At 40.2% G+C, this 22,836-nt stretch overlaps 1 protein-coding gene across 2 annotated transcripts in view; it reads left to right on the forward strand.

The window, feature by feature from the left end:
* The window catches only part of TPCN2 (two pore segment channel 2), a 36,880-nt gene extending 16,296 nt beyond the window's left edge, over positions 1-20,584 (forward strand). Inside the window, exons 10-25 of one of the 2 annotated variants that reach the window (XM_063289578.1) lie at positions 1,388-1,452; positions 3,293-3,390; positions 3,520-3,601; positions 3,714-3,800; positions 4,884-5,003; positions 5,955-6,014; positions 6,103-6,231; positions 7,141-7,190; positions 7,907-8,006; positions 8,111-8,182; positions 13,186-13,259; positions 14,826-14,916; positions 15,064-15,146; positions 15,842-15,923; positions 16,517-16,602; positions 17,034-20,584. In XM_063289578.1, coding sequence (XP_063145648.1) covers positions 1,388-1,452; positions 3,293-3,390; positions 3,520-3,601; positions 3,714-3,800; positions 4,884-5,003; positions 5,955-6,014; positions 6,103-6,231; positions 7,141-7,190; positions 7,907-8,006; positions 8,111-8,182; positions 13,186-13,259; positions 14,826-14,916; positions 15,064-15,146; positions 15,842-15,923; positions 16,517-16,602; positions 17,034-17,112 — 1,358 coding nt within the window. In that variant the 3' untranslated portion in view covers positions 17,113-20,584. The remainder of the gene's footprint in view (positions 1-1,387; positions 1,453-3,292; positions 3,391-3,519; positions 3,602-3,713; positions 3,801-4,883; positions 5,004-5,954; positions 6,015-6,102; positions 6,232-7,140; positions 7,191-7,906; positions 8,007-8,110; positions 8,183-13,185; positions 13,260-14,825; positions 14,917-15,063; positions 15,147-15,841; positions 15,924-16,516; positions 16,603-17,033) is intronic. The other variant, XM_063289579.1, reaches the window with a different exon arrangement.
* Positions 20,585-22,836: the final 2,252 nt, after the last annotated feature.

Consider the following 22,836-nt stretch of genomic DNA (forward strand, 5'->3'; position numbering starts at 1 on the left):
ACTGGTTTTCTTGGGAACCTGCAAATGCAGCCTATAAGCACCCCTGGGAAATTCATCAGAGGAAAACATGTGTCCCAGCAGGCTGTAATCAGGAAAGGAACCCATGGAAAGGAAGACCAGAATATAGCTGATCCTGAGCCTCTTTTTGGAAGCCATAGGTAGGTGACTGGGGACTAAGAAAATTCACGATAGACATTTCTATAGCACTCCCAGGGTCTGTTGAGATGTACAGAATGCTTGCAGAAGTCTAGGGATTTCATCTTGTCTAGAATGGTGGTGCAGAGAAGAGGCTCTAGAGAAGCAAACAAATATTAATCGGCAACATTTTATGAGAAAACTTTTAACATACTGTAGAAGTAGCATGTGCTGGTATAATGCAATCCTGTGAGGTGCATCTTGTTCATCTCTTTTCAACTTGTTTCAGTGATGATTCATACTTCTCAGTATTGCATGTGTCTCTCTCTTGATCTTCTATGAGGGCTACACCTGTTCTTCGAAGAGCAATTTTCTGTCTTTGCATTTTGCTGCATTGCTTATTTGTTTTAAAAAAATACAAGCAGTAAGCAAAGTTCTTGCCATACTTGCTCAAGTATCTTCTTTCAGGAGTGTGTTCAGATTGAGTGGAATGCTATATTTGAGGAAGTGGCCTTCCTGGTAATTATTCAGACACTATCTGCAGTTTTCTCCTTCCAAGTCAGTCAGTGAGTATGGTGGGTACAAGCATTGGCTAAGAGAGAATTTGCTTTTTGTGGAGCTTCTGAGTGCAGCTGTTCAAAATGTATGTGGACTTTCCTTGAAACTCTTGTGCAACACTGAGATGACAAAAATAGAAAAAAGCAACCTTGAAAAGGAGGAGGATAGACAGGAAAAGGACCGGGGAATGCAGAAAACCATCAGCACAGGATAACCTGAGTGGGTGGGCAGAGGTGGTAGATAAACTCTTGCAGATGCTGCATGGGGATTTTGTGACGTGTGTATATTCTATCATTTTTGTTTGTTCATTTGTGCACATTTATGTGCCATTTCCTCAAATATTCCCAACAGTTTGCGTTCATAAAACTTAAAATCATACGATTTAACATTTGTAAGCACAATATCACCCTTGTCTGGATCCTTATTATGGAGGCTTTAGGGCATTGTGTAGTCAGAGGATTTCTGGCACTTAAACTTTAAATATAAAAATAAAAAAATTGCAGTGTACGAAAGGGCAGATGTTGGAATGTTGTAAATTGCGGTATTACACACTTGTGCTAAAACAAATTATAATGAATTAAAAGCTCTGAATTCTAAGGACTGAGATAGTTCTTTGTTTCAGTTTTCAGGAAAAAAACAACCCAAAACTGTACTGTTGCTTAAAAGAAAATAAGAGAATTTCATATTGTTGCAGGAAATTTATTTCTGATGAACTTGTTGACAGCAATAATATACAATCAGTTCCGTGGATATCTTCTGGTAAGTGAATTTTAACAAATGTTGCAGTTTATTCTAGTTTAAAAATGCTATATCAGAGTTCAGGCTCCTGAGCAGGAAATTCTGCTGCTTGGTGTCATGGCCACTGGAATGGTACAGGCAGATACAACTGTGGTAAAATCCTCTTCTCTTACAAACATCATGCTTCTATATAGTCTGAACTCGTACTTCTGCAGTGGAGGTGAATGCTGCAGCCATGTAATCACTGTGACCACGATCCATGAACATGACGGCCTGCCACAGACTAGTGGTTGTCACATTGTGACGGCGATTGTGACCTTATGCTTGTGTGAAGGGAATCATGGCCTCTAAAATTTTGGAAAACCAAAATGGTAAGCAAGCATTTCTCAGCAAGATACTTGCTCACCCCATAATTCTGGTATTTTAATTGCAATCCTGAAAGCACATTCATACCCTTTTTATAAGAAACTCTGAGAATGATTTCAGGAAGCAACTTATTGATGCTAATCATGAAATTGCTGTAACAAGATAAAGTTTTCCAGAGAAAAGGTAACAAAGTTGTGAGTATTTCTGGAAGTTGTATAGCTTGCACTTAACTGCATACTAATTGACACTGGATGGAGAAAGATTTCTGTCACTTTGTCTTTCCTGGTTTTGCATTCAGCGTATGGTACTCATCTTAACAACACAACACAATTCCCTGTATAACATACCTCTTTTTCAGATGCCCAACACAAGTCTTTTCCAGAGCTCTTTTCATATGACATGATGTCCCCAAATGGGGTGAAGCTTCCCCTACTTTGTTTCTAGAAGGGCTCTATTTCTAGACAGCCTCCATTCCTTGTCTTCTTGTGTTATAGAAACTAGAATTAACATAATGTCCACTGGAGATGGCTGGCCAACAAATTTAAACAAACAAAATGTAATCAATACGTAGTCAAAAACCAACAAAAATGTGTAATCAACTGAGCTTATACAGAATTTAATATAACATTGATGTTTTGTTAGCTGGCAACACTTCAGCTGAACATTTGAACTACATTCAGTGGAAACCTATATAGACATGTGCAGAAAGAGAGCTTCCTTTGCAAGGTTTGACGGTCTTAACCATGCCATACAACTTGTCCCTTCATATTGCAATTATCAAAAGTACTTCCTGGTCATATGAAATAAGGCTGATGGGCTTCCTGTTCCCTGGATATAGTGTTTTCTTTGGCTTTCAGTTGTCTTTTTAATGTCCTGATGTACAAACCTGGACAAATGTTGGTTTGTCTTGGCTATGGTTAGTGGAAACAAGTTAATTTTCCACTAACCACTGGTCCCATGCTGTACTGATGACATCCCAGTAGATGGGCTGAAAAATTTGCTTTGTATAGGCAGGGTGAAGCATTCTTCCACATTTAAGTCTGTCAGAGGGCTTACACGTCCTTCTTCCTTTGCTTTTTTTTAGCCTCTCTGATTTGGACATTACTTGTTGAATGTTGGGAGAACAAACTCCAGGGGCTTTGGGTACCACAAAAAGAGGGGTTAGAGCCACCCATGGAATCTACCTTTGGGGTCCCTGGGTATGTAAGAAAGTGGCTTCCTTTTCTGAGATTCGTGCCCATAATTCCTTTGAATTGGTACTGAGAAATTTGAGAAATACATGATTGGATAGTCTTCACTTCCTTTCTGGCCATCCTGATTTTGCAATTCTGGTGAAACCAAGATTCATATCTTTAGGTTTCAGTAATTGGTACCTCAAGACATTTCTGTAACCTTCTCTTTAGCATTAGTGGTGCGTACAATATATCTATTGGATCAGATGTATGTATCTTTCTGCTATTATTTTGAAGGGCCTTTTCTTTCTTTCATTTTTTAGAAATCGGTTCAGTCATCGCTTTTCCGGAGACGCTTGGGAATCCGGGCTGCCTTTGAAGTTCTTTGTTCTTTGAAAGAGGCCTCGATCAATAAAAATACGTAAGTGAAAGACATCTTAAAGAACTGGTGGAAAATTAGTAATCGTGCACAATTATATACAATGTGTGTTTGGGTGGAGGTTGAACAGCAGAAGGTTTATGGCCATATATTTTGCTTTTGCCTTCATAGCTTGTGTGTCCAGTCTGAGGCTCTTGTTCGAGTACTTCAGAAAGTAAAAATGGATTCCTATTGCAAGGAAGCAATCATTAGGGTAGGGGACACATTTTTATTTAAGTATGTGGCCTTTAGTTTGTATTGTATATACTATTTTTGCTGACTCATGAAATCTGCATGATAAATACCTGCTTTTCTTACCTGTGCAGCAGCTTGAATCTTGTCCTCCAGGAGGGCTGTCGGCTACTCAGTTTCAGACACTCTTTGATGAACTTGACAAGCACAAAGTTAAAGAGGTATGAGACTAGCTATTCTTGATGTGGTTTGTATAAACCTGCGAGCTATAAAGATGTGAATCTGTCCAGACACTATAGTGAAATTGAAGAAGAATTCTTGGCAATGCCAATGGGGCCTGTCCTATGGCTGGTGTGCTGCAGCAGGATGTGGTGCTATGTTTTTAAGCATGCCTTGAAAATTTACGTTTTTCTATTGGCTCTCCCCAGCTGCTGGTTTTATCTGTTTGTCTTTTCTTGTAGCATTGTATTCTGTACAGTGAGAATAAGAAACAAGTGCATGTTTTAAGGACATTTCTGAAATGTTTCCAGGGACTGATTAGGGGCTGTATATGCTAATGGTGAGGATGGATGGATGAACAGGGGCATGCAATGTTTTTCATGCCAAGGGCCACTCTTGCCTTCAGAGTAGTCTGTAGTGCCAAAAGTAAGCTGGCCACGGATAAGAGAAATAGACGTGATCAGGACAAACATATTTTTCCCCTTTTGTTAATTAATTATTACATTTGGGTAGTACCTTTTGGATGTGTTCTAGAGGCTGGAAGTTATGTATCCTTCTGTTAGAACACTCTCTCTGTTCTCAAAAGAGGCTACTGATTAGTAACATTTGGCTGTCTAAATTTAAGATTATAATGAGGGCTGTGATATTTACAGTAATTGTGTGAAAATATCTGCAACAGTGGAGTACTGTCTACATGCCAGAGCCAATCTACACGCCAGGTATACTCTAAATTTCTCAGATTATTGATAAGTATCAGTGCTGATAATTGGGGCCATATCCATTTTTGTGTTAGAAGGCTTTTTTTTTCTTTTGAACCATTGACTGAGCCATGCATTTAAAAAGATGCAGGTATAATTTTCTTTTCTACCACTCTGTCGTGATATCCTTTCCCCCCAGCCTTTAAAAAGAGGATATACTTAAGGAGAATTATAATAGTGCTGTCAATAGCAGACATTGCCCAGGCATATGCATCAAGCTGATGAAATGGTTATGTCCTTTACAGACAATATCTCAAGGCCACATTTTCTTAAAGGCATCCTGTAAAAATAGTTCCTGATAGACTTTTTATTCTGCTTTCTTTTCAGCATCCTCCCAAACCAGATTATCGGTCACCATTCCTACAGCGAGTTCAGTTCATCTTTGGTCATCACTACTTTGGGTACTTAGGGAATGCTGTAGCTCTAGCAAATATTTTCTGTGTATGCGTAAGTATACGGTGCCCTTTGAAGTAGCAGTTCTCTACTGAATCTAGTTTTAGTACTGTATGTAAGGAAAGTACTAAAGAAACTTATTTAAGGTATTAAAAAATCTCTGTAAACATTTTATGTAAGTGAGCTTCATCTATCCATTGAAGAATACAGGAGTTCTAGATTAAGGTTCCAGCACCTACTATGGTTACACCACAAGTAGAGGATTAAAAAAATGTTGTGAAGCCATATTAGTTAGTTTTAAAAAAAGAATTACAATTAATGCAATGCTTATCTGTTCTTTTTGCCTGCAAGAGGCTGATGGCTGGACCCGTGTCTTTATTTTATTTTCACAACTGTGTGAGATAGATTAGGCTGAGGCTATGCAGCTGCCCTGCTGTATCTTAAGATGCTTCATGATAAATCAGGATTTGAACCTAGATTTCCCCTAGTTTTGGTCAGATATTTTATCCAGCGGCTTAGCCCAGATTTCTGTGTATGCGTAAGTATACGGTGCCCTTCGAAGTAGCAGTTCTCTACTGAAGCTAGTTTTAATACTGTATGTAAGGAAAGTACTAAAGATACTCTGTTTGCAACTGCATATAAGTGGGAACTGATAGAAGTAGCCTAATACTGTGGTCTAGAGTGTTACAGGCCTAGGGGGTATTTTATTTCTAGAACTCATTATGTTCTTAGGCTATTTGACTTCTCAAATAAAAGGCAGTTTGTTGGTATGTCAGTATATGACTGGTCAGTGGATTAGCATAGAAAACCTTCTGGAGATTTGTTATAACTGCGGATGTTATAACTCTGTACCTAACAAGTAGTAGGCAGTTGGTTGAATAACATTTTTTATGGACTGCTGATTTTTATACTTTATATGTTCTAGATACATTTTTATTTGTGCACTATTTATAATATACTGTATTTGTTCTGCCCCTGCTAACCTGTGGACCTTTTCTCTCCCAGGTAATCATGGTAATGGATGCAGATAAGGAACCTCCTCTGCGAGATGACTTTTTTTTAGGGGTAAGACCAACTCCTCTGTGACAGATCCTGTACTTGTTACTCTTTAAAACCTCAGTTTTTAATTGTGCTTTAACTCTATTTTTTCAAGGTTACAAACTGTTTCTTTATTTTGTGCTATCTTCTGGAAATACTGCTGAAAGTAGTGGCCTTGGGATTAAAAAGATATTTATCCTATGCAAGCAACATATTTGATGGACTTCTGACTTTGGTTCTGACGGTAAGTGTTGCTGAATTATTTCCATTTTGTTTTTACATAATAGTTCTTCCAGAAGAGTTTTGAAGAAGTGTTGTTTTGATGACGGCTCATAAACTTATTTCTTTGAACTTGCTTTATGAAAAACCCTGTCAATCTGAGGCCAGATTTCCATGGTCTCCTTTTCTTTAAATGGGTGTTTATGTGTAGTTCTCTGTATGTGTGCAAATAAGAGAGTCGTTTGTGTATGTATATATCTATGTAGTGTGTGTGCATATGTGGATACGTGTCTGTGTAGATAGGTAGATGTAAATCAATTGACTTTTCAAATCAGATACTTTATTTGATAGGTAATTAACTGTGATTAGTATTCATTAATTGAATTACAATTAATTTAATATTTTGCTTGGCCTTGCCCTTCTTTTTGATTTCACTTCAGGCTAGGAATATGCAGACACACACACACACACACACACACACTTCCAGGAATGATTTCAGTGGAAGCTGGCAATCTCAATTAAGATGAGCAGAATATAGGATTTTGTTTGTGTTTACCTTTTTTTTCTCCCTGTCTAATCCTGTGGGAGTGGAGTGCTCATCTTAAATTCAGGCTGTCTTCCTTTTGAATTAAAAGATCTTGTTGAACATTGTTATTGTTCACTCCCCTTCCCCATGTTACACTTGAATAGAACATTAATTTCTAATAAATGGGTCTCATCCAATGATGAACAAATGGACTTATGCATCTCTTCTTCCTTACGTCCTTTTGCTGTCTCCCCCATCTGTTCCCAGCCCTTGAACCATGTTGGGGGTCATTGTGGATGCTGCTGAGATAGGAATTCATTTTGCCAGCGGTGCCTGTTTTTGCTGGCAAATGGACATGTTACAACCCAACCAATTATAATTTTTACTTTTTACTTCTTCTTCTCAAAGGTTTTGGAGGTGTCCACATTTGCTGTATATGGGTTTCCTCATCCAGGCTGGTATGTGTTCTTAGAAAGCAATGTTTGACTACCTTAGAACTGGTATCTGCAGCAGTACTTCTAGTAACAGCTGATTATGTTCTGTTGGAATATTGGGATGGACAAAGCAGAAGCTATCTCTTATCTAGTGTACAAAGACCTTTTTCTGATGATGGAGAGGCTTTTCCACTCAATTATTTAGGAGTGTCAAGGAACTCTTTCAGAAGGACGTGAAAATACGGTCTCTGTTTCTGCAGAGGAAAGACTACAACCCTGGGATTTTGCAAGATAGCATTTATATTGTGTGTCCCAGTAGGGAAACCTTTTAGAAAGGAGTAAAAATAGAAGTAGTTTTATAGATCTATCAGATCACAACACCTTTAAAACTGTTGCAAACATGTGTGACCTCCATCCTATTATAGTTAATCTTGAAATAATCACAGCAAAGTCATCTGGGAATGGAGAATAATGGTTAAGATTTGAGAATTGAGACTATTATATAAGACCACATAGTCTTGGTTTCTTTTCTTTTCTTTTTCTTTTTCAACATCTGGTATTGCTAGAATTATGTTTTGGTTGGTTGGAAGAACAGCCACTGTTAATGTTTATTTATTTATTTTTTATTTATTAGATTTATATTACCGCCCCTCTCCTCCAATGGGAGCTAGTGTTGCTATAATGTTGCTAATTATTCCTCTCTGTTTTTTTCCTGAAAATCTCTTTTTCTGTTTTCCTAGGAGACCTGAAATGTTGGGCTTGCTGTCTCTATGGGACATGGTTCGTCTAGCAAATATGTTAATTGTATTCAGATTTTTACGGATCATCCCAAACATTACAGTAATTCCATTTTTTTGTGTATATTTTGATTTTGCTTTTCTCTCTTAAGAAGATGAAAGAATGTAAAACCCCCCCCCACTAATAATTCTTTTCTTCCCTCCAAGTTCATGTCTTTAGTTGCTAGTACACTGCTGGATCTAGTGAAAAATATAAGAACCTTTGCAGGAATTTTGGTGGTAAGTAAAAATGAAGAATGATTTGTGCATCTTTATTTCTATTTCATCGAAGATGGAATAATTTTTGTCAAGAAACATTGGCAATGTATGGAAATGAATGTTGGCTACCATATTGCTTTAATAAATTAATCAGATAGTTTTTTTCATAGTGGCTGCCCATCCATTCCTATCTTTGTATCTCTTTTTCTCTCTAATGCTGAACTTGGTTGAGCACCCAATACAGAGATAATGATACCTTTATCTCTGTGGGACCTGCCTAGGTTTACAGGCATAAATCTTGTAAAATAAACAAACAAACAAACCAAAAGATGACATAACACCAAAATGGATTAAGAATGAGCTGTGAACTTCCAGGATCTATGGAATACTAAGAACATCTGATGCATGGAAAATTAATTTGTCAGCTAAGAGAGAGTGTAGTCTGTACCTAGTCTTGGGGGATGGAATGAGAGGCATAGTTTGAGGCTAAAAAATACTTCCCAGAAAAAGAGGATGTTTCATAGATGAAGAGGTATTTTCACAGGTGAATGATACCTTTCATATTTTCCACATTATATTTCCCTCTTTTATTCTTGTTAAAGTGTTCAGGCAATCAGCTCCAAACTTGAATTGCTATATAGGACAGCATTGGAAGATTTTGAAGCTGGAGGGATACAAGGATATCCATGGGGCCTATACAGGCTGGTTGAAGTCTTTAATACTATTGTTTAAGGATTGGTGCTCTGCACAGTTAGGATATGAGTCCTGCAGGTTAGTATAGACCAGCATTTCTCAACCTTGGCAGCTAAGATGTGTGGACTTCAACTCCCAGAATTCTTCAGCCAGTCTTTCTTACTTTGAGAATTATTTACATTCTCATTCTGTCTCTCTTTCCCCCACTCCAGTTGTAAAATCCCTTTGTTGCTTTGAGACATGTAATCATTTATGTGCAGTCATTAAATCATACCATCTATTTCTTTATTTTAAAAGCTTTAGATAATAATTGATTAACTTTCTGCAATTATCACAAGGAGGAAAATGCCACCTATTGGCAGGTTTATGCATTGCAGGGTGAAGATTGTTTATTTGTTCAGTTGCTTCCGACTCTTCGTGACTTCGTGGACCAGCCCACGCCAGAGCTTCCTGTTGGTCATCGACACCCCCAGCTCCCCCAGGGACAAGTCCGTCACCTCTAGAATATCATCTATCCATCTTGCCCTTGGTCGGCCCCTCTTCCTTTTGCCTTCCGCTTTCCCTAGCATCAGCATCTTCTCCAGGGTGTCCTGCCTTCTCATTATGTGGCCAAAGTATTTCAGTTTTGCCTTTAATATCATTCCCTCAAGTGAGCAGTCTGGCTTTATTTCCTGCAGTATGGACTGGTTTGATCTTCTTGCAGTCCAAGGCACTCTCAGAATTTTCCTCCAACACCACAGTTCAAAAGCATCGATCTTCCTTCTCTCAGCCTTCCTTATGGTCCAGCTCTCGCAGCCATATGTTACTATGGGGAAGACCATTGCTTTAACTATGTGGACCTTTGTTGTCAGCGTGATTTCTCTGCTCTTAGCTATTTTATTGAGATTTGTCATTGCTCTTCTCCCAAGGATTAAGCGTCTTCTGATTCCTGACTGTAGTCAGCATCTGCAGTAATCTTCGCACCTAGAAATACAAAGTCTTTCACTGCGTCTACATTTTCTCCCTCTATTTGCCAGTTATCAATCAAGCTGGTTGCCATGATCTTCTTTTTTTTGAGGTTTAGCTGCAAGCCAGCTTTTGCACTTTCTTCTTTCATCTTCATCATAAGGCTCCTCTTCACTTTCAGCCATCAAAGTGGTATCACCTGCATATCTGAGATTGTTAATGTTTCTTCCAGCGATTTTAACTCCAGCCTTGGATTCCTCAAGCCCAGCTTGTCGAATGATGTGTTCTGGATACAAGTTGAATAGGTAGGGTGAGAGTATACAGCCCTGCCATACTCCTTTCCCAATTTTAAACCAGTCCGTTGTTCCGTGGTCTGTTCTTACCGTTGCTACTTGGTCGTTATACAGATTCTTCAGGAGGCAGACAAGATGACTTGGTATCCCCATACCACTAAGAACTTGCCACAATTTGTTATGGTCCACACAGTCAAAGGCTTTAGAATAGTCAATAAAACAGAAATAGATATTTTTCTGAAACTTCCTGGCTTTTTCCATTATCCATCGGATATTGGCAATTTGGTCCCTGGTTCCTCTGCCTGTCATGAGTAATGATGGCGAGCAGGAAGGGGCTCCCATCCAGGGTGGAGAACGCATGCGTAGTACTGAGGAATTAAGCAGCCATTCAAAGAGACACAGATCAGGCCCGCCTTAACTTTTGGGGTTTATATGTCTGGGTTTTCCCCACGCTTATTCAGTTTGTTAGGATTCTGTTACATAGCAGTAATAAACACTAGAGAACTACTCCTTGTCTCATTGTGATTCTCACTGTTAGGAGATCAATCCTAAAAGCTAAGGCGGGCCTGATCTGTGTCACTTTGAATGGCTGCTTAATTCCTCAGTACTATGCATGCGTTTTCCACCCTGGATGGGAGCCCCTTTCTGCTCGCCATCATTACTCATGACACTGCCTTTTCTAAACCCAGCTTGTACATCTGGCAATTCTCGCTCCATGAATTGCTGAAGTCTACCTTGCAGGATCTTGAGCATTACCTTACTGGCATGTGAAATGAGTGCCACTGTTCAATAGTTTGAATATTCTTTAGTGTTTCCCTTTTTTGGTATGGGGATATAAGTTGATTTTTTCCAATCTGATGGCCATTCTTGTGTTTTCCAAATTTGCTGGCATATAGCATGCATTACCTTGACAGCATCATCTTGCAAGATTTTGAACAGTTCAGCTGGGATGCCGTCGTCTCCTGCTGCCTTGTTATTAGCAATGCTTCTTAAGGCCCATTCAACCTCACTCTTCAGGATGTCTGGCTCTAGCTCACTGACCACACCATCGAAGCTATCCCTGATACTGTTATCCTTCCTATACAGGTCTTCCGTATAATCTTGCAACCTTTTCTGGATCTCTTCTTCTGTTAGGTCCTTACTATCTTTGTTCTTGATCATACCCATTTTTGCCTGGAATTTACCTCCAATATTTCTAATTTTCTGGAAGAGGTCTCTCGTCCTTCCTATTCTATTGTCTTCTTCCACTTCCGCACATTGGTTGTTTAAAAATGATTCCTTATCTCTTCTGGCTAACCTCTGGAATTTTGCATTTAATTGGGCATATCTCCCCCTATCACTGTTGCCTTTTGCTTTCCTTCTTTCTTGGGCTACTTCTAGTGTCTCAGCAGACAGCCACTTTGCCTTCTTGGTTTTCTCTTTCTTTCGGATGTATTTTGTTGCCGCCTCCTGAACAATGTTGCGAACTTCTGTCCATAGTTTTCCGGGACCCTATCTACTAAGTCCAGTCCCTTAAATCGATTCTTCACCTCCACTGCATATTCCTTAGGAATATTAGTAAGCTCATATCTAGCTGATCTGTGGGTCTTCCCTAATCTCTTTAGTCTGATCCTAAATTGTGTAATAAGTTTGTGATCTGAACTACAGTCACCTCCAGGTCTTGTTTTTACTGACTGTATAGATGTCCGCCACCTTTGGCTGCAGAGGATGTAGTCAACCTGATTTCGGTGTTGTCCATCTGGTGAAGTCCATGTATAAAGCCATCTCTTAGTTGTTGGAAGAGAGTGTTTGTTATGCAGAGTAGTTTTCTTGGCAAATTCTATCAGCCTATGTCCTGCTTCATTTTGTTCTCCCAGGCCATGCTTACCTGTAATTCCAGGTGCCATCTGACTACCCATCTTAGCATTCCAGTCTCCTGTGATGAGAACAACGTCTCTTTTAGGTGTGTTGTCCAGTAGGTGCTGCAGATCCTCATAGAACTGCTCTACTTCAGCTTCTTCAGCATCTGTGGTTGGGGCGTATATTTGGATCACTGTGACGTTAGATGGCTTACCCTGAATTTGAACTGAGATCATGCTATCATTTTTTGGATTGTATCCAGGCACTGCTTTAGCCACTTTACTATTAATTATGGAGGCTACTCCATTTCCTCTGTGGTCCTCTTGTCCACAGTAGTAGATCTGGTGGTCATCTGACGTGAAGTGGCCCATTCCAGTCCATTTCAGTTCACTGACGCCCAGAATGTCTATCTTTAATCTTGACATCTCACCAATAACCACATCCAATTTGCCCTGGCCCATAGATTGTACATTCCAGGTTCCAATGGTGTGTTGATCCTTAGAACGTCGGATTCGCCGTTCACCACCAGCACCGTCGGCCGCTAGCCGTCCTTTTGGCTTTGAGCTAGCTGCGTCATCACATCTGGGGCTAGTTGAATGCATCCTCTGTTCCTCCCAAGTAGCATTTTGACCATCTTCTGACCTGGGAGTCTCATCTTCCAATGGTATACCGACATATCTCTGGTTGTACTGATCCATTAGTTTTCACGGCAAGAATACTGGGGTGGGTTGCCGTTACCTTCCCCAGGGATCACATTTAGTCTGACCTCTCTGTCATGACCTTCCCGTCTTGGGTGGCCCTTCACGGTTTAGCTCATGGCATCATTGAGGTGCTCAAGCTCCAGCACCACAACAAGGTAATGATCCTTTGCTGGAGGGGTGAAGATAATCCAGTGCAATTAAAAAAAAATCCTTTAAATAGTTTGGCAGGTAATTCATGGGACTTTTCCATGACAGGGACACAAATAGTAACAATTTTCCCAGGCTCACTGAAATGTTTATCTTCCTTAAAGCAATGCCAGTAATAACATGAAACTGAATTGTGTCCATGTAAGTGAATGAACAACAAATCATGGGATCACTGTCCTGGAAGTATGATGCAGAGAGTAGTGTAAGCTTAAGCAATGGGGAGGAGAAGACAGAATTTAACAATAATTCACACTTATCATTTATTATGTCACCTAAATGTTTCTTATGCAATGATACTGCATCATTCTCAGTTGGCTGCAGTATGATGTTAGCTGTTATTTCACAGGTGGCTTTCTATGCGTTTGCAATAATTGGCATGGAGCTGTTTGGAGGCACCATTATTCCCATGGGCAATGTCAGGTAAGATGGCAGTCAGCATGCCAACCATGCTTGCAATAATGCCAGAAGCCACAGCTGTTCTGTGTAGCATCTAGTACAGCATGGAAATAGATCTGTTACACTGCTAAATGTTAATGATCTGTTGTGATAAAAGATTTTCTAGAGAAGTTTCTTGGGCAAAATAGGTTAATTTATATAAGATTTATTTATATATAGAGAGGGGATTTTTAAAATTCAAATCACACTGGATATTTTTGTTTAGTGATTGTATATATCTATTCTGTCTCTAGGTATAATTCTATGTAAAGCATTGACTAAACTTTGAAGCTGCCAAATTTCCATAATACTGTACCTGCAACTGGCATCTGTTCGTCATTACAAATGAACTTAGAAGACAGTTTTCTCCTTTGGAAAACTGTCCTCCCCATGTCACTGCCAGTCTGCCAACCTATCTGATATGTTAAGCCCTTTCCCCATCTACCAATTTGTAGTAGGTTATGTGGATTGCACACCTGCTCCTCTCCTTTCTCCCTCTTGTACGTATGAACCTACTTCCTCCACTTCCCTTCTCAGCACCTTCCAGCACATGTGCTGCTCCTGCCCCCTCGCTGTGCATCTTCTCCTCTTCTAGCTTGGCTCATTGGAGGGGGAGAGGTGGCACATTAGCAGCCTTTGACATGGGGCAGCAGGGCAGAGGCAGAGGCTGTTTGTTTGTTAAGCCATCCCTGGGACTAGTGCTGATGGACAGCAAGAAGAAACATCAGTGGGAAGTTCCTCCTTGGTCCCAAACTTAGGAAAATTTCAGAGGGTAAGAATCTTAACTTCTCTGTAGCGCTGAGCTTTGGAAAGTGTCTCTGAAGTGTAGCATGGCATCAACCCTTCATTTTTCTCCCATTTGAACCAGGGGTGCAAGAATAATCCCTGATTTGCACTGGGCTTCAGAACTTCAGCATGAGGTCTGCATTACTCATCAGTGTGTTTCTGGTCAGCTGGGTAACACTAGTCCAGATATATGGATTCTCTGGCCAGGCACTCTTTCTTTGAAAGCATGAAAAGGAGAATTTAAAGCTATAATGGGCCAGTTTTCTCTCTTGTGGAAGAGTCTTTAACAATAGTGATTCTAAGAATCAACTGTGCTTGGAAGTCAGGTTTTGTAAGAGTGCTTCTGATTTCACCATAGTGAAGAAAAGTCACTATGTTTAGGTAGCGACATTTTTCCTTCTTCTTTTAAGATAATGTCTTTAGGGTGGAGTCCTTGTAGAGGAAAGCATTCTGGACTGAGTGATTCCTAGTTTAAGTCCCCACTAACACTATTTCTTGAATTTAAAACTAATGCTTCTGCTGCAACATTGGCTGACTGTTTATCTTTCTTACTATAACCTTTTAACTTTGAAGCATTTTGTTCTTTTTTCTCCTGTCTGTATTAGTAATAGATTTAAAATCTCCAGACTTAATTTTCATCTTCGTTTTGAGGAATCTAAAAGTATACTTGTGGTAAAAGAATCAGGTCCTACAATAACATCTGAACCGTGCAGTGCCACATGGCATACCCTGATGAAATAACTTTCCGTTATCGTTCTGTTATAGCCTTGTCAATAATACAGCTGGAAATATAACTTTCCAGTGCGGCACTTTTGAACAACTGGAGTATTGGCCAAACAACTTTGATGATTTTGCTGTGAGTATTATTCAAGATGTATTAATTAATAGTTTCTTTAATTACTAGTTTGTTTGCTTCATATCTCCCAAGTTTTTTCTTAAGTATTCTAAAAATCTCAGAATATGTTAATGTGCACTACAGCTACTTTTTTTTTCCGCATGACAGGCAGCATTAGTGACTCTGTGGGATGTGATGGTTGTGAACAACTGGCAGGTTTTCTTGGATGCGTATTCCAGATATTCATCTTCGTAAGTAATGGGCTAAAGCTGTTTCTGACGGTGCATTTGGTAACCTAATCCAGGCCTGGACTTCTCAAATGTTACCAGAACAGGTCTCCAAAATTGAGAAAATATTTTCAGGTTATCTCTTGCTGTATACTGTTTCACTGCTTCCTTGGCCCATGCAGAAGCAGCAAAAAAAGGATCCCTGCTTCATGGCAGGCTCTCTCATCATCCTAGTTAGTTTTACACACCTGGACAAAGTGAAGGATAAAGTGGGAACAAGTTGGTTGCCTATTCTGGAGCACTGCCAGGATAAGCCAGGAATCTGGGCTTATTGCTGTGTGCAAGTATAGCAAGAGGGGTATAGTGGATAATAACGGAAACAGGAACTCCAAAGTCCAGAATCGGTAACAGTCTTAATTAACTTAAGCAATAAAGTGGATTTCAGGGGTATCTAAGGCAAGAAAAAAAAATTCAACAAGAAAATTCTAGAGCCAAAAAACATGCTAAAAAGGCCACAAGAAAGATTAAGTGGCAGGAATAATTCATCTACAAGAATACGAGGGTGTGAGGCTTTGTAGTGTATAAAAGGAACGGGAAGGAATACCACACAGGAAATGCATGGTGTGCACATTGAAAGATCAATGGAGGGAATTCTAGGACTGGAATTGTAATAATAGGCATGACTTGATTTCACCCTCTTTTTTTTTTTTTTTTTACAGCTGGTCAAAATTGTACTTTGTCATCTGGTGGTTGACTTCCTCTGTCATCTGGGTCAATCTTTTTATAGCCTTGCTTCTAGAGGTAATGCTTGACTGGTCACCCAAAGCAGTGGGCCTAAAGAACACATGAGCATTCATGGGTGGTTTCACTTGGAGTAGCAAATCTGATCTAACAGTAGGATGGGCAGCATATACTAGGACTGGGCCTTATCTGGAAACTTTATTTTCAGATTGGGTTACTAGAGTTGAAAGTCCAGGACTTTCCATGGAAGCAGCTTTCATACACACAAATGGAACAGTGTTTATGTCAAATATGTAGGTCTCAGGAGTCTTGCATATTACTATTGATGACTTTCACCTGGAGCATCTTAGTCAAGCAACTTCGAGTTGATTTGTATGGTATTTTTTTTGAATTGCTAATTAAAAAAGGTTGAGTAGGCTGTCCATAGAGATTGTTCAGCAGCTTTCCTTAAATCTCAGAGAATGGAGTCTTCTCTCTTCCCACACCCCCGTTTCAACCCAGTTACAGTGTTTGTTGTTGGGACTTCCACAAATAGCCAGTTGTGATTAGCTGCTGATCACAACTGCCTTGAGTTTTTAAAAATATTGCAAATGAATTGGGCAAGATGTTCCTCCTTCTTAAAATAGTATTGGTTTCCTCTCCTTGAATTGCAGAATTTCATTCACAAATGGGACCGCCGCTGCCATAGGGCATCTCTCTCAGAAGTTGAATATCAAATGACAGTGGAGCTCATGTTCAGGTACAAGCCCAGCAATGCAGCAGCTTTATATTTTTTATTGAGAAAAGGAACTTATTGAGGACTGGGTTGCTGGAGTGGGACAAATGAGTTTTCACAGTTGTTTTCTTTACTGACAGGACTAGAGCACTCCAAGGGGAAACAGCATTAAGAACTCCAAGCAGACAGTGCCAGAATTTAGAGCATGTTGCCCTATTTTTCTTACCTGAATTAAAGTTGAAAGAGAATCTATTTTTAAAATTAACCCAGAAAATAATTTTGCATATGAAGCGAAGTATATATACATTGGAAATTGAGGAATGAATGATGGGCTATAGAGGCTTTTAATGTTGAAATGGCTAGAGAAGTTATCTCTGGTGTGTGAAAATACGTACAATGCCTCTATTAAGACGCTGGCTCTGCTGTTTTTCAATTATTCTGGCTTGTCCTTACAGGGATGTTTTGGAAGAACCAACGGAGGAAGACCTGATTGCAAGACTTCACCAGCATCCACATATGCATCTGTATAGATGACACCTAGCTGGAAATGGCAATCCAGCCTCATCATGCCTGCATGCGGGTTTTAAAAGGAGGATAACTGTTACTTCTTTCTAGAAAGAGTGCTAAAATCTTGACTTTATTTTTGAATGTTGCCTACAATAGACAGTCTTTAAAGGTTGCCCTGTGTTCATTTTAAACATATTTTTAAAATCCTAATTTGCCTTCTTTTTAAGTTGATTTTTATAGTTTATGGAGCAGATAATTATGGAGTATTAAATGCTTTTAAGAGAGGGGAATGGATCAATGATACTGCACTTTATGGTAAATGTGGTGGAAGATGTGTAACCAAGTCTGCTGGCCTGGTGCTAGCACTCAGCACAAAATGCAGACCTACAGAGGCAGACTTCCTTTTTTAGTATTTGTTGTGTGATATGCCAGGACTGTGCCTTATTGTTAGCAAAGTGCTTTAGTAAATGCCTAAATGTTTCAAATAAAGGATAAAAGTTTTAAGCCTAAGGTTAGGGAGTCATATAAAAAGTTGTTATTTTATACATTCCAATGTGGCAAACTATGTTAGAATGAAGAATAATATAATGCCAGTTTTAGTATCTGTCCAAATCTTCATAGCACTTTCATGCAAATATCACTTCAGACCTTGGGTTGACTATATGTCACATTAAAGATGTCATTAGCAGCTATTGGGGATTTGAACTCATGGGGATTAAGGTGCATAATATTTTGTCTCCCTGCCCCTCCAATGCCCTTCTTTAATTCCATTAACCCTCCCTTGTAATTTTGAGTCAATCTAGACTAAGACCATTGTGGAAAGGGAAAGGGTTAAAGCCCCCTGTTTCTTGTTTGAGGCTCACCTTTGCCTTGTTCTCCTTTTTCTGGTGAAGCCTGATCAGTTTGCCATTGGTGAAATAAGTGCTGGAGAGGAAAATGGTTCAAATGATTGGCTTTCTGTTTATTGCTCAGACTGGATCTATGCCTCATACTTAGGTTCTTAGGTGAGTTTTGTAACTGTCCACATGTATTGTGGCAAACATTTTGTGAGTACCCCCAACCCATTTTGCAAGAACATCTGTGACACATAGACAATATTCAAAATGTGCCCATTGGCCATACAGTTTGGGGACCTATTTCAAATAAAAATACGACATAGTCTCTTGCCAAGTAAAAACAAAATTACAGAAATTAAATCTTAGTCCTTTTAATTGCAATAGTAGTAAATATATTTACAGTATATTGGCTATTGTATGATTCTATCAGGTAGTATGTACAGGATCTATCTAGGTGAAACCCTGAGAATCCCTAAGGTACAGTTACAGTTTAGAGATAAAAGTAGATCCTTACAAGGATGAATGCTATAAAAGGAACAACAAATATAATGGAGAAAATCTTTGCTCTAAAGAGGTGATCCATGTAGTGACCAAATCCAATGAATTACTTCTGTTATTAAATTATTTTATTCATTCAGGGATGCTAAATAGTCCTATTCTTCTACTTTGTGTCTGACTTCTAAACGTTCTCTTCAGTGCTGAAAGGGAAGTTCTTTGACGCTAAACAATTTGATTAAATAACTTTATGGTCATCTCATAATATTCAGTTAATTAAAAATGCACTGGAATATTAATTCTCTTCCTTAGACACCATAACTCTGTTCATACAACATAAATAAGGGCCATGTTTTACGGAACCCAATTTTCTGGGTTCACACAACATACTGAGCCATTAATTAACCACATGGGCTGGTTCACGTAACATGGTATGCTATAAAGGTGTGCAAGAAATTTTGCACTGCACTGTTTTGGGCATGAAATCTCATAAAGTGCAAAATGACCTGTTCTGAATATTCCAAGAATATTTTGAGCTCAAACAGTTTCCAGAAGCCCCAAAACAGCAATTCCCTGAGTGCTCAAAATGGGGATATTTGTGAAGTTTTATGCTTGAAATAGTTTGAAATGTAACCTATTGCATACCCTAGGGCAAAACCTACTGTTCTGGAAACTGAATGCTTCTTTTCTGGACAGTGCTGATCTAATCATTCCAGGGTTGCTCCAATGGTTTTCCAAAAGTTAATCCTCTGAACTGGAAGCAGTTTGTGGTGTTCCAGATATGGTCCAGTCCTGTTTCATCCAGAACACCGCAAATCAGTTCTGGTTTGGAAGATCAATTTCTGGAAAAGTGCTGAATGTTTCATTCTGTAATCGTCGATTTTGCACAAACCTATTAGGCTAAAATGTGGTTGCTAGTTTTTAGTTTACCATGTCATGCAAACACAGACCAGCTTTGTATTTTTGACCTAAATAAAAGAGGGGGATACAGTTAAATTGCTGTATTTATCTCCAAGGATTTCTTTCCCCAAGTAATTTTTTCTTTAAAATGGGAAGGTCATCTTGGATGTGCTGAGAAAATGTAGTGCAGCCAGATGGGTTTGTTCCTTTTGAGGATGACAATTAGGTTAAATTCAGTGCAAATACAGTAGCTATTGCTAGGTGTTTCTTAAACAAATATTTTGGTTATTCCCTGGTTGCCATCTTAATGGGATAAGAAAACATTGAAGTGGAAATACGATGTGGTCCGTGTCACACAAAATATGGAAGCTGAGGGACTAGTGTACTACCTTTGCATCTCTAAGTGACCATCTAGGAAAATATCTGTGCACTATAAAAAGAAAAACATTAATTTCACAGTTATTATTGATCAGTAGCCATTTCATTTGCTATGTTCTGCGCTTCTGATGTGCATTCCTTTGGATACCATCTAGTTTATTTTCTTTATTGATAGAGCTCCCATTTTCAATAGAGAATCCTTCCTAGACTGTATTACAGATGGATTGCATTTTGAATGTTACCCCTCCTTAAAGATTCTTCTACATGGAAAGCTAAGGAAGAGCAACTAGCCTTTCTGTGACACATTAAATTTATTTCTGCTTCTAATATATAATGACTATATATTTATATATACAGAAATTTGCCATTCTTTTAAGCCCAGAATTTTCATAGCTTACTTCAGGGGTGAGGAACCATTGGTATGCCAGATGTTGCTGATTCTAGCATCCTTCATTGTTGGCTGTATTTCTTGGGCTGTTGTAGCAGCTTCAGAAGGGCAGGACATTCCCTATCCCTGGTTTGTTTTGGTCTGATTTACCTTTTAGTCATCAATAACAACTGTTGTGAACAACATGATTCTTTATTGAACATTTCATTCTTTTTAAGCTTTCTGTACTTATGACAGCAGTTGTAACCCCCAAAGGTTCTTCATATTACCTTTTACTTCCAGTGGTGCAATTTGGGCAATGCAGTGTCCCAAGTTTACCAGTGCAATATAATTTTGAATTTCATATGCTCTGAGAACATATGGAGAAACCACTAAAGTTGTTTGCATATTATGAAGTTTTATGTACTAACTTGAAAAAAGGAGCCGTAAAATGTATTTTTTTAAGAGCACAGATGTTAGCTTATGTAATCATTGTTAATACAGTAAAATATTTTTGAAACAGCTGGAGCTCTATAAATTATTTTGTGACTCTACTAGCATTAAATCTGAAGTCCCAGATCTCAAGCTATTTGGCTTTCTTCATAAATAATAGTAATAATTGCCCTGTTGCTATTAGCTCTCAGAAGGATTTAGAGTAAAACTACAAATATGTAAATCAAATTGAGAACAGCAGTATAAAATCAGTAGCTACAGACAGACACTACACAGTTTCTGTTTTGTTGTTTATTCGTTTAGTTGCTTCCGATTCTTCGTGACTTCATGGACCAGCCCACGCCAGAGCTTCCTGTCGGTCGTCAACACCCCCAGCTCCCCCAGGGACGAGTCCGTCACCTCTAGAATATCATCCATCCACCTTGCCCTTCGTTGGCCCCTCTTCCTTTTGCCCTCCACTCTCCCTAGCATAAGCATCTTCTCCAGGGTGTCCTGTCTTCTCATGATGTGGCCAAAGTATTTCAGTTTTGCCTTTAATATCATTCCCTCAAGTGAGCAGTCTGGCTTTATTTCCTGGAGGATGGACTGGTTTGATCTTCTTGCAGTCCAAGGCACTCTCAGAATTTTCCTCCAACACCACAGTTCAAAAGCATCTATCTTCCTTCTCTCAGCCTTCCTTATGGTCCAGCTCTCGCAGCCATACGTTACTACGGGGAACACCATTGCTTTAACTATGCGGACCTTTGTTGTCAGTGTGATGTCTCTGCTCTTAACTATTTTATCGAGATTGGTCATTGCTCTTCTCCCAAGGATTAAGCGTCTTCTGATTTCCTGACTGCAGTCAGCATCTGCAGTAATCTTTGCACCTAGAAATACAAAGTCTTTCACTGCTTCTACATTTTCTCCCTCTATTTGCCAGTTATCAATCAAGCTGGTTGCCATAATCTTGGTTTTTTTGAGGTTTAGCTGCAAGCCAGCTTTTGCACTTTCTTCTTTCACCTTCATCATAAGGCTCCTCAGTTCCTCTTCGCTTTCAGCCATCAAAGTGGTATCATCTGCATATCTGAGATTGTTGATGTTTCTTCCAGCGATTTTAACTCCAGCCTTGGATTCCTCAAACCCAGCATGTCACATGATGTGTTCTGTGTACAAGTTGAATAGGTAGGGTGAGAGGGTACAGCCCTGCTGTACTCCTTTCCCAATCTTAAACCAGTCTGTTGTTCTGTGGTCTGTTCTTACTGTTGCTACTTGGTCGTTATACAGATTCTTCAGGAGGCAGACAAGATGACTTGGTATCCCCATACCACTAAGAACTTGCCACAATTTGTTCTGGTCCACACAGTCAAAGGCTTTAGAATAGTCAATAAAACAGAAATGGGGTCCCTGAAATGCATTTCCACTGCCCACAGGAACTCATTGCAGTCCTCGAGTTCCGGGGCGCCTGACTGGCACAGCTGGACGTACCAGTCGGTGGCTCGTCCTTGCAGCTTGACAGCTAGGGCATTTACCTTGCCCTTTTCAGTTCGAAAATAGGGGCCCCATTCCTCCATGTAGATCCTCGATTCGTGAGGAAGAAAGTTTTGTGGGGTCCCCATCAAACTTGATCCCGAAGTCCTTGATTGCCACTCTCGGTGGGCTCCAAGCTGCAGCTGGGCGATGCTGGGTACTTCGGGCAGTCGGGGCTCCATGGTCGAGATGTGGGGATTCCCTCCATCTGGCGTCGGGTTGTGTTTGCGCCCACTCATGTCGGCCTCTGGTGTGTTGGAGTCGCCTCGGCTGTGGGGTGGGAGGGTGGGGTGCAGCACATCTGGCGGATACCTGGAACCGGTCTCTGCCTGGTGCTGCGTCGTCCTCCGGGCCTCTCCTCCGTCTCTCCGGCTGGTGCGTCTCCAAGGGGGGGGTGAGGGGTGTCGGGCTTCTGGTGCCTGGTCCCTCCGCTCCCTGGCTGTGGGACTCGTATGCCTCTGCTAACCTCTGGAGCAGCTGCTGCGTCACCTCCAGCTTCTCCTCGACCGCTCTCAGCCTCTCCGCTGTTCTCGAGCTCGCCGTGGTGCGGTTGCCTCTGGTTCCTGACGCCTGATTTCGGGACGTCCCACGGTTCCTCCGGTGTGCCAGGAGATCCAGGTGAGGATCCGTCCGTCTCATCAAGGGTGAGCCACGAGCCTCAGGACTCACGGGTAGTGCTCGCCGTGTCTTCTCCCTCCGAACTTGATCCTGAGCTCCCTTGGACGTCGCGCCGTCTGGGCCTTGGGCATCTGTCGTTCATCTGGACGGGAGTTCCGTTGCCGGTTGCCGGGTAGCCGCTTCTCTGTGAGTTGAAGT

Source organism: Candoia aspera, chromosome 1 (assembly GCF_035149785.1).
Source record: "Candoia aspera isolate rCanAsp1 chromosome 1, rCanAsp1.hap2, whole genome shotgun sequence".
Classification (NCBI taxonomy): domain Eukaryota; kingdom Metazoa; phylum Chordata; class Lepidosauria; order Squamata; family Boidae; genus Candoia; species Candoia aspera.